Here is a 13,843-nt window from a genome sequence, read left to right as displayed (position 1 = left end):
ATTCTTGCGGCCGCATGATCTCTCGCGTCCAAACTGTGTCAACCACTTGTGCGAGCTTCCGTATCGCGAAGACTGAGCATCATTCAACGAACGCTGTGCAAACGAGGCCCTATTATGCGGTTCGAGATGGGCAGTCTCACGTGCGCCCCGGCGGACTATGTAAACGCAGCGAGATGCTGATCACCTTGAATGCCGCGCTACGGTTGACGGCGTATACGTAATGAAAATGCTAGCAACTGACTCCGGGCGCTATGTATAGGCGCGATATGTGCAACACGCATCATACAAATCGCGCTATTCCAACAAGTTACAACATCGAACACGAGAAGCGATCTACTGCGCTAGCAACACTATTGTGTACTGATATATATATATATATATATATATATATATATATATATATATATATATATATATATATATATAACTGCGCGGCTATCACGACACCTTGTGAATGATCACATCGCGGATATTACTTCACTCTCTCATTCACCCTTCCCCTTTCCTTTCACCGCTGTTTCTAATGGTTTTGAAAATGAAGCTCTCGTGCTTGTTTGATGAGGGGTGATAACGTCAACAAAGCGCCAAGATTGGTGAGAAGTCGATCATCTGGACGGCCAGTCACAAGAATGTTTTCAGGCAATACAATATTACCTGGCAAGAACGGAAAATGAAAAGAACAATATCAAATGTTGTCATTTTTTTTCATGTAGTAACACGCCTACTTTGCCTCAAAATACGACGTGATCACGCGAAGTCTCCATGCGGCATCTGGCGGTGGCATTACCAGCGTGTGACTACATTATAGCACTTTTTGGACATCATGTGTCGCACAATTTCAATTGTGCTCTTGACTGTCATGTATTCAAACGACAACGTAAGTTGCTTTCAAATAATGTATCTCTAGTAGAATGCGCGCAAAAAATATACGGCAGTGCAGGTGAAATCATTTTAAAGGACGACTGCCTTTCTCTTTGGGCATAAATGTTTGGGATCAAAATGGTTGTGAACAGGGAGGGGTCGTGGAGGCAAATCAGTTGACTATGAATCGGGCTTCCTGGCTCATTAGTAGACCGCCGCCGGAGTCAGCGTACCAAAGAGGCTCTCACCGACCTGCAAACGGTTTCGAAAGCCGCGTTCCAAGGGTTGAGCTTAGAGTAATTGTCATTCCCGGCGAACGGCGACTGCGGCGTCGGCATTTGCAATTGATAGATAACGCCGACCGAGGGGAATTCGGGTTACGCGACGGTCGCGCATTACGAACGACACGGCGGCCACAATCGTATGATGAATCATCTTGACAGTCCCAGACAGTGCTGCCTGCATTAATCGCGCTGCATACAGCACAGAACTAGCACGCAAAATGAAGCGTTTTTCGTAAGATGATCCTTTTCACATCGCATGCAGTCCCGCTACATGAATGCACCCGAATACTTTTCGCCGAACGATTCGTCGAATTCACTTTAACAACATTCACAGGCTGCATACACAAAAAGCTCTTACGCAAGACTTGTTCGTAGGAGAAAATTCCAGCCAATCATGATGCTGGACATGTTATTAGCGAAGGTGACAGGCCAAAGGTATGGAACGCCTTCGAACGAAAAGATTTGTGAATTCGGCTCCAGCTTTTCTACAGGAACCGCGCTCAGATGTTGGAACTTAAGCAGGCCTAAAGCAAAAGCAGAAGAGTGCTTCTCGTTGGAAAGTTTGAGATTTAGGGAGAAAATAGACGTGTGGTGCTTATAACTGTATTTCCGCTTGCAAAAACTGTAGTTCACATTGTATTGTATCTCAAAAGAAAGTCTAATGAATACAATAAAAAGTCGCTATAAGCACAACGGCATTTCTACAATGACTTTTGTAAGGGTGTGCGTCTTAGTGACCTTCGGAAGCTATCAAATGCAGCTAAGTGAAGGCTGGCTCGCGGAAGAGTCATGCTCTCGACTCCACTTACTTTTGCTTCCCAGCGGCCGCTCCGAGAAGCCTGTTGAGGACATTCATGGCTGGGACATGGAGGCCCCCGGCACTGCTAGGGGCCGGGCTTTTTGTGCGGAAATCCGAGTTGAAGACGACAACGATGCAGCAGCAGCAGCAGAAGTTTTAGCCTTCAGTCAATTGTGTGTATCACACTTCTTCCTCCTTCTCGTGGAAACTAACGTAAATCGCGCAGACGACCAGCCCACTCGCAGGCTCCCTCATCAGGGACTCGAGAGGACCAGGCCGCGCATCCAAGAAAGAGAAGAAACACGTCGCCTGAGGCAGTGGACGAATCGAGGCACGCCGAAAGCCACAGCCGAATGCACACCTGTTGCTCGCTTCCTGCGCGAGGAATGTGAAATGAATAAAGCAAAAAAGTGAGGGCCTCGTCGCGGCACGCTCGAAACGGTGAGCGCGGCACGTATTCCGGGGTTCGACACGGGGGAACGCACACAGAAACACAGCGCAGGAACGACGGGGCCGGAGGTCGAAGCAAGCAAGAGGGAAGCCAATCTACGGCTGCGGCCACAACGACGGGTGCACTTAGGACGAAACCTGTTGCGCACAGAACTATCCAGTCACAGATCGTTGAAAACGCTATGCGGGTCCCTCCGACGACACACGATGTCACAACAACGGAGACCGACGATTCAGGGCAATCGCACCGCTGACTTCCTAGACAGGCACAGAACGAGCGCTCGCGAAGACTTGGTCGTCGTCGTCCACGAGCAAGCACGCACCGACCCGACCCGTTCGGCAAACGACGCTTCTTCGTCGACGGCGCTCGTCAACGGTCGAACCCGGAGGCGGCAGCGTCTCGAAGGGCGAGTTGGTTGCCCTCGGGCAGGTGGTATCGAAGCCGTCACACGTCGTCGGTGAAGAAAGATGCACGTCCTAGGAGTTAGTACAAGGTGCCAGGCGTTGAGGAGCGAAGGCGGGGCAGATGAAACTGCTAGGGATTCTTCTGGTCAGCAGAGAACTGGACTGCCTTACTACATGGCCGCGGTCTGGCAGAGGCGGCGGCAGGAGCAGCCCGCACGCAGCACGGTCGGTGGCTGCTCTCGAGGACCGGCCACAATGGCGCCGGCATGCATCGGCTGCTGCTGCCGCCGGGGAAGGGGATACCGGTCGGGGGGGACCCTCTCCGCAGGCGAGGGGGGGTAACACAACCGCTCCCGCCGCGCCGCCAGGGGGTCCGCGCGGCCAGCGGGGGCCGACAGCGGCGTCTTGCCTGTCCCCTTCTGTTTTGTTACTTTTCGGCCGCCGGAAGGGTCGGTCCGTGCAGAGCGCCCGGAGCTTCATCCACTGAAAGCCTAATTCCTCCCGTGAGCCCTTGGGCCCGAGCGCACGCCCGGTGCGCCGTTCATTGTCAGCTTGTCCATCTAATTTCGTCATAAGGTCGAGTATTTAAACGGAAACAGACTTGACCGAGGCGGCAGTGCTCAGTGAATTTTGTTTCCGGAGTGAGTGTCGACGACGTACTCGTCGGGAAATAGCGCGACCAGACTAGCATTCTACTTGTCTCTGTCAAGCTCAAAACCTTTGGAGACACGAAACTGTTCACCAGCGTGTGACAGCAATGGACAGACTGCTCCTATGCGTATTTGGAGCGCTGATTAACTGACGCTCTGGCATAGCAACAGCCGCCCTATCGTTATTGCAGATTAGTGCTAAGCTAAGTGCCTGTCGCTGGTACCGCGCCCCCTTCCACCTCTTATGAATTCTCGACAGGGCCAGGCCTACACCGGCGATATTATAATCCAATGGAAGGGATTAAACTAAGCTTCCCTAAGGGTATTTCTCACACACAGCGAATGCAAAGATGAAAGTCAGTGATGCGTTAATACCCAGATCTAAACCAGCTACGGCTTTTGAAATTAGGCAACCGGCATTACTTGGCAGCTTGCACTGAAATAAAATTTTAGATTTACGCGCAAATTGTTTCTAGAAGCCTTTAATTCGTAAAGGAGGTCGAACCATTTTGATGACGCATCTTCGAGACAGTGTGCTCTTGCACACATTCTGCCTCAACAAGGATGGGGCCGTCGCGGCAGGAAGCCGTACCCGCGACCTCGTAACTCAGCAGCAGAATGCCACAACCACTGAGTCACTCAGAGAGCTTATATCGGAGACGATGCGACATGACCATTGCCGCGTTCAGACCACGGGTCACGGCTCATGTTTTTCGTGTGATATTACAAAATTGCGCGAAACCTTTTTTTTTCTTCATCTCATTCTCTCTTCATTCTCTTGTTCCAAGTGAGTGTCTATCTTTTGCGAAATGCGTGTGGGCACTAGAGCACTGTTTTCTACGGTCCATATCTCAGACTATGAAGAATGTGTTATATTTTTTATTTGTTTCCTTTCTTTTCTAAGTGCAGGTGACCGCCTCGCGTTTGATAGCGAACTGCTATTTAACAGGGAGAGGCGGGCTAGTTGGTGGTCGATATTGGAATGCATCATGTAACCGCGCAAACGACAACGGACGAAGAAGGAAACACACAGGACAGGTGTGTTTTTTTTTTCTTTGTCCGTTGTCGTTTGTGCGGGTTCATGATGCATTCGAATAGCGAACTGCTAAAAGCTGGAAGATTTTGCTTCACCAATCATCAGGCGTCATTCATTTAATCATTCACTTAATCGATCGATCTATCAATCAAACAACGTGTCGGTCCAAATTCTTCTGCACCAACACCGATTCCTGGAGCTCAGTTTGGTACTGTAATCTTGAAAAGACAGGCTAGTCGTCGTTCACTTCCTAAACATAGCTGAGGCAGTGCTGTCAACCATGCAGTCTTCCTCCCTGAGCCTCCTGTCACTATCTTAGTGACAGGAGGCTCAGGGAGGAAGACTGCATGCGGCAGCGAAATCTGCTACAACCGCTACATATTTGAAAAAGACAGATGAAGTCAGCCCTACAATTCTTCCCTCCTGACGGAAACGACCAGCGTGTTTTCCTGTGCTTCTTGCGGCCGACGCTCAGCAAACGGCAGCCGTGCAAAGAGACCCTAGGCAACGTACTAGTCCAGGAAGCTTTCTTTGGTGGTCAGGAGAGGGGAGGTGATCAAAAGACAGCGGCCGGGGCGAGGAAGTGCCGAGCGCACAATAGCGAGACGGGAGCGCGGGAAGAATTTCCCCGCATACAATGTAGCGGTAAGGCGCGCTCACACTAGCGGGAGACTTCCCGCAGCGGCACAGCGTAAACGACGCCGCTGCGTCGCAGCTGCTCGGAATGACGATCACACTGCGCGCGTTTTCTCGCTGCGGTTGTTGGGATGTAGAGAGAGGAGGCGTTGAGGGAGGACCCTCGAGGCAGGAACACACAGGACAGCGCGCCGAGCAACAGCCGAGTGTCCCGCAGCACGCGCGCAGCCTCCTGCCTCCGCCGACGGGGTCACTGAACAGGGACCGACGTCACGGTTCACGGTCGGCCCCCATTGGCTGTTCTCGACAGCGGCACGGCAAAAATAGGTACAGGACCCATCGCTCTGCGGGACGGCAGAGCAGCCTGTCTGCGGGAGAAAAACCGGTCTGTGCGGGAAGCGGCGTGCGGGAAACGTCCTGCGTTGTGCGCTTTCCCGCTAGTGTGAGCGCGCCTGTACACGGTCTGGTGCCGCTTCCTGCGTTTTCCCCTCTTCCTTTTCGCCCGCCTACACGAGAAGGCACGCGTTTACTTAAAGGACGGGTCTCGCTTGCGATGGGGGGTTCTAGATAACTGGAGGGGGTGTCGTGCCTTTACAGTAGGCGGAACACGTGTGCCAACGCACTTTGTAGAAAGAACGAGCTGCCTCAATCCGTGGTATAACTATATTGTATAACGGGGTACGTATAAAAATTATTTATTGGGGTATAGCAAGAAAAAAAAAAAGGAGAACGAAAAGAAAAACGACCGTATAGAAGTGTTCCATCTGCCAGCCTTCAAGACAAAAGCAGTCGTCATCTTTTAGGCAGCTACTTTGGGAGTACACCGTGCATCTTGCGCAACTTGTTTCATTAACGCGAATTCATCTTCGAATGATGGCGAGCGAGAACCATAAGTTAAATACATCCATATTTCAAATATGGACGTTACACATGCTAAGGTCGACAGTGATACAACTCCAATTTCCGAGTCAGAAACAATCCGCTTTTGATTGCTAGCGTGGTCTTCACCTCATTTGCCATTAACTTGCCATTTGCCATTAACAGCTGTGACGTCAGGTCATCGTTGTAAACCTTGCTCAAGGAGCCAAGGAATTCGAGGCCTACCAAAGCATTGTGGTCCTCTAATAAAGACAGCTTTGTTCGGAGATGCAAAGCAAACGCTTAAAGTGTCTACGAACACTTACAGCTCAGGAACGCAAACACGACAGCTCCAGTTGGCGCGACCTCCGGAGTGCGTGCACGGTGGCGCAGCAAGCATCGCAGGAGGTCGCTTTCCGCACCAGCCAAGTTCGACACGTGGCTCCCAGAGCGGTATACGGGCCGCAAGGAATTCCTTCTGTATTCGCACACCGTGGGGTCGGATAATCCCGACCGGGCTTGAGGGTTCCGGCGGAAGAATTCGTTCCTTCTTTCCTTTAGCTTTGCATTATTTTTTTCTACGAGCTGCACGACTGCATGAAACATCGGAATGCTCAGGCGGTGCGCCACGCCGCCGTGCTTGCACTCACAATGCGATGCACGCCACGCACAGTTCTTCTGCTTCGCGTCGATTAGTTGTCGCTATCCGGACAAGACGACAGCACAGTATAGAATGCAACGGATTTCCATACCAATGCCGTACCCACACAATACGCACGTCGCACGCTCGTGTAGTGTGCCAAATACAGTTGTCGTTTAACGAAGCACTTATGAAGGACAAGTCGTAAGGTGTATTAGGAAAAGCCGCGGTCAACAGGAGTGCTGCCCAAAGAATAACAGGTCAGGCACATTTTGTCGCATGCAGTAACTGCCGGACGTGCAAGTGTCAACCAGAGTTCAATGACTCTAACGCCTTCTTTCATTATCAGGCCCAAAACGGACGCTTGTAATATGGTAGGGCTTCCTTCTCAAAGCGGAACATGCGCGTCCATTGGCGCCCCAGTTGGGTGCGGCATATAAGCGATATGAGGGCAAAGTTATTGTCAGACGTGTGCGTTACAGCAGTTTGGTGATACATCTTGGTTCTTATACAACACCCCTGCATTTAGACTTTTGTCTCTGCCGCATGCATCAGCTGATGTCCCAATATTTAAACATTTACCGTGCGGTGGTTTGCTACACGAAGGACGCCGTAGCGTGATATTCCAGTCTGAGCACCTGCACCTTTATAAGGCACGCAAAGCTCGGCACACGAGCGTTTCTGAATGCCGCCCTCGTAGGAATGGCACAGCGACGAAAGGGAATCGAACGCCACAACCTCGTCCTCAGCCGTAGATAGCCACCATGACGGGTGTATCGGCTAACGTAAACAGTGCGCCATGGCACATTTCTTGATGGAACTGTTAAACTGCGCGTCAGCGCGTTCCCGCGTCGCCTGCCTTTTTAATGTCGCGATCAAGACTTCAGGAGTGGCAACTCCAGAGCCGGAATGATTCCGCAGTCACTCCATATCTTTAAAACCGAGGAATGGAATGTGAATGAAATGACGGAACCAGTAAGCGGATTGAATGGGAAGGCAGTGAAAACCCGTGATTCCGGAATGGAGCTGGAATGAAATGGCTACATAAAGCTCTGAAGCGCTAAACGTTCATATTAAACGAGACTAAAGAACCAGTTATTTACCACTTATCCTAAACCAGACTCGACCACCTTCTAACATTTCTTATTTTTTACTGAACATCGGCTCTTTCAGTATCTCTCTATAGGTGACTACCTTTGCCGCGGTAATTACAACCAAAATGTCATCGTACACATTCTACACTTCTGAAGATTCGAAAGTTTTGCTGCTTGACAAGGTTGAAGTGCATTTAAAGACAGCAACATTTAGTTGCCAGGAATTATTCGATTTATATAGCAAGAGCACGCTTTATTTACGGCACACGGATGGAGGTCAAAAACAATGTGCGTAATGCACCAGTTCATGGTTATTTGGAACACACGGTTTGAAACATAGATGTGCTTGGAAAAAAATGATTCCGGTTAAAATATGCCAGTATATAGGAAACAATAAAGATCGCCCTACAATATACAGCAGTGCTTTTTGCTTTTTATGGTTACAGACTAAAGTACGTAAGCGAAAATAAAGTACGTAACATTATTTGTAACGTTGCTAAGGGCACTATCACTATCAACACGATCTTCTTTTGTTACAGGGTATGCAAGCGCAAGTAGCGAGCAACTATTAAGAAACCGCCTAATTTACTGGAATTGGAGGAGTGAAATGTATCAACTAAGCCGATCCAGGAGCGGAAATGGTTGAATTCTCACCATTCCGAGGAGTTCAAAGGAGTGGAATTAACGGGCATTTACTCCCCTCGTAATGGAATTGGAATGTGATGGCCTCATTCCGCAACATTGGTCGATATTTCACTGTACTTCACGCGTATGATGAATACAGTAAAGTCACGGGATAGTATCGTCTGTCTGCCGTGAACTGCCGCTTAAAGGCATATGAACAGCCTTCGAGTTGTTTGGTATTTAATTAAGGCTCTGGAAGGAATCATTAAATCGTACCAAAATTTTTCGCACTTCGGTAAACAAACCGAAAGATTGTCCGCACGATTGAGTGATAGCACACCGCCTAGTTTGCTTCCTCGAGAGTAATTTCATAACCAGCAATAAAGAATTTTTACAAGCAATATTCATCCACATTGGCGAAATATAATTATCGTTGGCGATGTCAAGTACAGGAGCCCTTTCAACGTAATAGTTGCAGCAGTAATGCACGAAGCGCGAAAAAAGCACGATGGCACCAGACGGCGCTACATTTAGGTTGAGCAAGCGTTGTCAAAGCGAAAGCATCATGTCCCCCTTGGACATGCGAGTCGCGTAGTTGGAAGGCGCACACTTTTGTCCGCCTGCAAGCTTCATTGTCGCTCTGCCCTTTGTTCCCATGGGTTACCATCTATAGGCTGTTCCTATAGACCTCGTTCCGTAACGACGCCCGGTTACGATGAGACGACGTAACACACTTTGGTCGACGCACGACCTCCGAAACCTTCGACAAGTCGTGCGAGATCCCGCGGCTCCCTTTGTGTGCCCGTTCAAACACGCTGCCGAGAATATACTATTTACAGAGAGACAACGCCGAACGCATGCGCGCAGTGCGGCGAGATGACTCAACAAAGTGGGTCGACAACGCAGCCCAGCTGCCTATAGATGGAGTGACCATAACCGATGATGGAGACTTCTGTGGCGCCGAGGCAGATTAATGCAGCCGGCAGGTGCGGGGGGAAGGGGGGGGGGGGGTCCTAGCGTCTCCGAGAATGCGTCGTCTTCCAGCTTTCGAAGTGCTTCCGTGTCATCCAACCGACGTTGTTGCTGCTGCCCAGGAACCTGCTCATCGTTATGCCGACGCGGTGTGCACCTCATCAACGGCAACGCGCTCGCCACTGCCCCGTACACCGCCTCCCCTCGAAGTTCGTCCAAGTTCGGCGGAACTCTTCCGCTGCGAATCCATCCACCGAGCGCCCGCGCGTTCGCCCACCTCCCCTCCACCCCTCAGCCTCTACGCTTTAACGTGTACGGACGCTCAGTCAGGATCGGCAAGCGGCAGGGGCACGCATTCGGGTATACATGAATACCATGAATATAAATACGGCGCCTTAACAACCGTGAGCTTCGCGAAAGGCGGCAATCGCTCAGAATGCGCACGTTGTCCTGTCCCAAACCAATATGAAACGGGAGCGAATACCTTCAAAAGCCGAGTAAAAAGAAAAGAAAAGAAAGAAAGAAAGAGAGAAAGAAAGAAGGAAAGATAGAAAGAAGGAAAGAAAGAAACTTTAAAAAAATGCTGGGGTGGAGGCTCACCTGCAGACTACAATTTGGTGCTCATCGGTTCTTTCGTTTGGCTGCTGCCGCAGCGGACAGGCGCACGCGCTTAGAAAGGCGTCAGAACTGGTCCGTCATTCCGTGCGGTTACATGAGACCGAGAGGAGAGAAATAAATAACCAAAAACGAGAAGGTCATGAACGCGCTACTGCCCTTAGGCTAAGGACTGCCTATTTCTGGCTGTCAAAGTGCCAAGCTTCACTCCTTTTCTGTTGGGTTTTCGAACAGCGCGCAAGTACCGCTTGTTTCGCCGTGAGCCCGGAAAACGCTGGTTATATGTGACCATGGTTCGCGGCTTTGGAATTGTCGCGTGAGCGTGCGCCTTACGTGAACGTTTCCAACTTTCCGCACGTTTCCTCGGAGAGATTGTCTTTGACAAAGAAACAACTAAGTTCAGCTGCGGAAGCAATTTAGAATGTTTCGAGTACCTTAATTCTCCGTTCTCTCTCTCTCTCTCTCTCTCTAATATGGTTTCGTGCTTGACAGCGTATTTCACTCACTCAACACACACACACACACACACACACACACACACACACACACACACACACACACACACACACACACACACACACACACACACACACACACACACACGCACGCACGCACGCACGCGCACACATCACACACACACACAGACAAACACGTGCGCGCATTCGTAATAGCACTGGCATACAACACAACGGACATGGATCCTGATTGCAGTAAGCACAACCAGTGTCCGGATAAAGGTTGGTGCAGCTGGTACAAAACAACAAGAAGGAAAGCGGCGAAAAAGAACAACGAGCACAGGCGACGAAGCTGACCTCGCGAAGTGGCGCGCAACAACTGCAGGCTCGAGAGTGAACGGGTCCAACGTTGGGGCCGTCAAAGCAGAAGCGCAAACATCGCACCAGGAAGGCGAATTCAATTAAACGAATCCCCCAAGAGGCCACGTAATGAGTTGGCGGCAGGTGGACGTAATGGACTGCATCATGCGGGAGCTCCTGCCGCGTGCGTTCTCTGGCGAGGACCGCCGCTGCTGCCGCCTCCGCGCTCGCCAGAGGAGCGGCACGTCAAGCACGCGGCTGCAGGCGCCACTGCACCGCCGCCTCCCGTGAAAGTGCTTACGGCGCCGTACGAACGTCGTGGTCCTTGCAATGCTCGCTGCTTGCAGCTGGGCCATGTAGGATCACGCGCACACCATTGATTGAAAGCCCAGCGCTGTAATGTAATAGCGCTGATAAAAAAAAAAGTCCAGACAACGAGGAGAGCGTAGTGTGCACGCTTTTCACCAAAGCTATGTTGCTTCAGAAGGGCAGACATTTGGGCGTGTGGATACATTGTTAAAAAGCAAGAGTAGAGCGCGAAGCACATGACACTAAAGGAACAGAACAGGACACGTGGAAAGTTAATGTTCTGAAGGAGGAGGAGGAAGACGAAGTGCTTCTCTTGTGGAGCATCATCATCACGAGGTATCTGGAACGTCGCTGGAACGCGGGGCTGCGTTCCTGGTTCCCTGGTTCCTTCTGGCCTCGATAGAGCGACCCTTTCGTTGACCTGCAGTGGTGTTTTGGCTGAGTATCAGGTGGTTTCAGGTGTCTCAATAACCTTACATTAGTTCCTGGTTGATTGGCATTCCTTGCGTCAGCCGTCTTGAGCTGATGTCGACCAGTTCCCCTGACCAGGCGCGATCCGCCTGGTCAGCATCCCTGCAACCTAGTGAATTGCCCATAGATTTATTTTTTCGCAGTGGCGTCAGCACCATTCCTGTGGCGCTTGTGCATACCAATGGAAGGTCCATCAGAATCACTAATCCACAGGCTGTCCAGAAGGCACTTAAGGCCACGTCCAACCACTTCCATACCATCACTGATGCGCGAGCGTTCGGACGGGGAGGTATAGTGTGTCGTTCACCAGACCAGACCTGTGTTGAAGACCTTTTGAAATGCACTTCATTCGCTTCCACCCCGGTGAGTGCTTTCATTCCGCCTCACCTTGCGTGCACCAAGGGTCTTGTACGGGGCGTAGACTCCCGATTAAGTCCTACTGAAACCCTGGACAAGCTTTCCGCAGCAGGCGTCATTGCTATCTACCGTTGCAATCGACTGGCAAATAACGAGAGGGTTCCGGCAGAATCTGTAATTGCAACGTTTGTGGGCACATCATGTCCATCTGAAATAAAGGTGTGGCCTCTTGTGTTCCGTGTAGAGCCGCTTGCGTCACGTCCAATCCAGTGTAAGAATTGTTGGAGATTCGGGCACAGCGCAGGAGGATGTAAGTCTAGTTTGCGTTGCCGCACCTGTGGGGATGTTCATTTTTCAAGTAAATGCTCTACTCAAACTCAAAAGTGCTGCCTCTGTGGGGGAGAACACCAAGCAGACTATTCGAACTGCTCAGCTCGCGCTCAAGATATACAAATTCTTGAAATAATCGACCACCGTCGCTGCTCCCGAAGAGATGCAATTTCTGTTATCAAAGACAGGGCCTTCTGATACTCTGGTGTTACAGCGCGTAACACTCCAAGCATGGATCTTAATCTCTCAGAAGCAATTGACTCTGCTGTGGAAAAAGCAATGGCTAAAGCTATGAATCAATTGATATCCAGCCTCTCTGATTGCTTAGCGCAAATCATTTCGAGTCAAATGATGCAAATAATGCAGACCACTAAGACACCAATGGAGTCCCCAGTATCTAACGCCACACCTCGAATGCCTAGCAACGAGGTAGAGACGCCTTCCACAGTTGCAGAACATTCCACAGACACTACTTCGCTAGTCCAACCACGCGAGGATAAGTCCTCTTATTCAGACACTGTTAGTGTCATAGATATGGAACTTGACACTCGAGCTCCCAAACGTATAGGGTCCCCAATTTCAAAAACTATGAAACCAAAATAAAAAAAGAGTCAACCATCTTCTGTGCTTACTGAAAGTATTCTAAAGGCGGCAGTTGCCGCTGCTGTGCGTTCAACACCATTGGACAGGTGAAAGTTCTGCAGTGGAACTGTCGTTCTATATTTTCTGCTTTAACAGATTTATCTTGCCTATCTATTCAATTCAATCCAGATATCTTGCTTCTTCAAGAAACTTGGCTTTCACCAGAAAAAAACTTTCATTTAAAAGGTTTTCGGTCTTTCCGATTAGATCGAGACTCGCGAGGTGGAGGATTAATGATACTTCTTTCCAGTGAAATTTGTCACAAGGCAAAAATTTATTTTCAAATCATGGACTGCAACTGCAAAATTTTGGCCATAGATTTATGTCTCCCAGGATACCATCCATTTTCAATTATAAATGCTTATTTCCCCACCGGTGTGCAAAGTACACGTCAACTTGATAGGGCTGTGGCTGCCTGTAGAAAAGAAATATTATTTGTCGGGGTTTTTAATTCACATCACGTGTCGTGGGGGCTAAAAACAGATTTGTGTGGTAAGCGACTTTGGGAGTGGACTATTGATAGTCACCTTTCATGTCAGAACACAGGACAAGTAACGTTTGCTAGAGGACCCTTTCATTCAGTGTTAGATTTAACATTTTGTAGCGCTGGCATCAAAGTTTTGTCGTGGGTAGCGGTTGACTCAGCAACCAACAGTGGTCATCTTCCTGTGTCATTTGAAATCAATTGTCCAATAACATCTTTAGAATACCAGGCATGCACATTTGTGGACCATACGAAATTTAAGACTTTCTTGCGTTCTGCCGTTTCGAAACTTGCCAATGCCAATGATAAGGAAATCGCTTCAACCATTTTCTAAATTCCAGAGGATTCTCGGAAGCAAGCTGAATTTGTCATCCCTTCGGCTAAAGGCACCGCTTGTCGTTGGTGGAATAATGAGTGTACGCGGGATTATAGAAAAAGAAAGGCCGCTTGGAAAATGCTTCTGCATAATCAGTGCCCGACAAATTGGAAAAGTCAGTTTCACGCTGGTGCA

At 49.7% G+C, this 13,843-nt stretch overlaps 2 protein-coding genes across 7 annotated transcripts in view; one reads left to right on the top strand and one right to left on the bottom strand.

Moving 5' to 3' along the window:
- The window catches only part of LOC135919543 (protein Shroom3-like), a 612,939-nt gene that overhangs the window by 468,327 nt on the left and 130,769 nt on the right, over positions 1 to 13,843 (bottom strand). Inside the window, exon 1 of one of the 3 annotated variants that reach the window (XM_065453436.1) lies at positions 1,955 to 3,045. The exons of the other annotated variants lie outside the window; for them this stretch is intronic. Within the exon in view, the coding sequence (XP_065309508.1) occupies positions 1,955 to 2,001 (47 nt within the window). The 5' untranslated portion in view covers positions 2,002 to 3,045. Of the gene's footprint in view, positions 1 to 1,954; positions 3,046 to 13,843 lie in introns of those variants that run through there. 3 annotated transcript variants of the gene reach the window in all.
- Positions 1 to 13,843, top strand: part of LOC135919544 (uncharacterized) — a 148,954-nt gene that overhangs the window by 89,351 nt on the left and 45,760 nt on the right. The gene's annotated exons all lie outside the window — the stretch shown is intronic.

This window comes from Dermacentor albipictus, chromosome 3, assembly GCF_038994185.2.
Source record: "Dermacentor albipictus isolate Rhodes 1998 colony chromosome 3, USDA_Dalb.pri_finalv2, whole genome shotgun sequence".
Taxonomy (NCBI): Eukaryota; Metazoa; Arthropoda; class Arachnida; order Ixodida; family Ixodidae; genus Dermacentor; species Dermacentor albipictus.
This window is presented reverse-complemented; position numbering and strand designations above follow the sequence as displayed.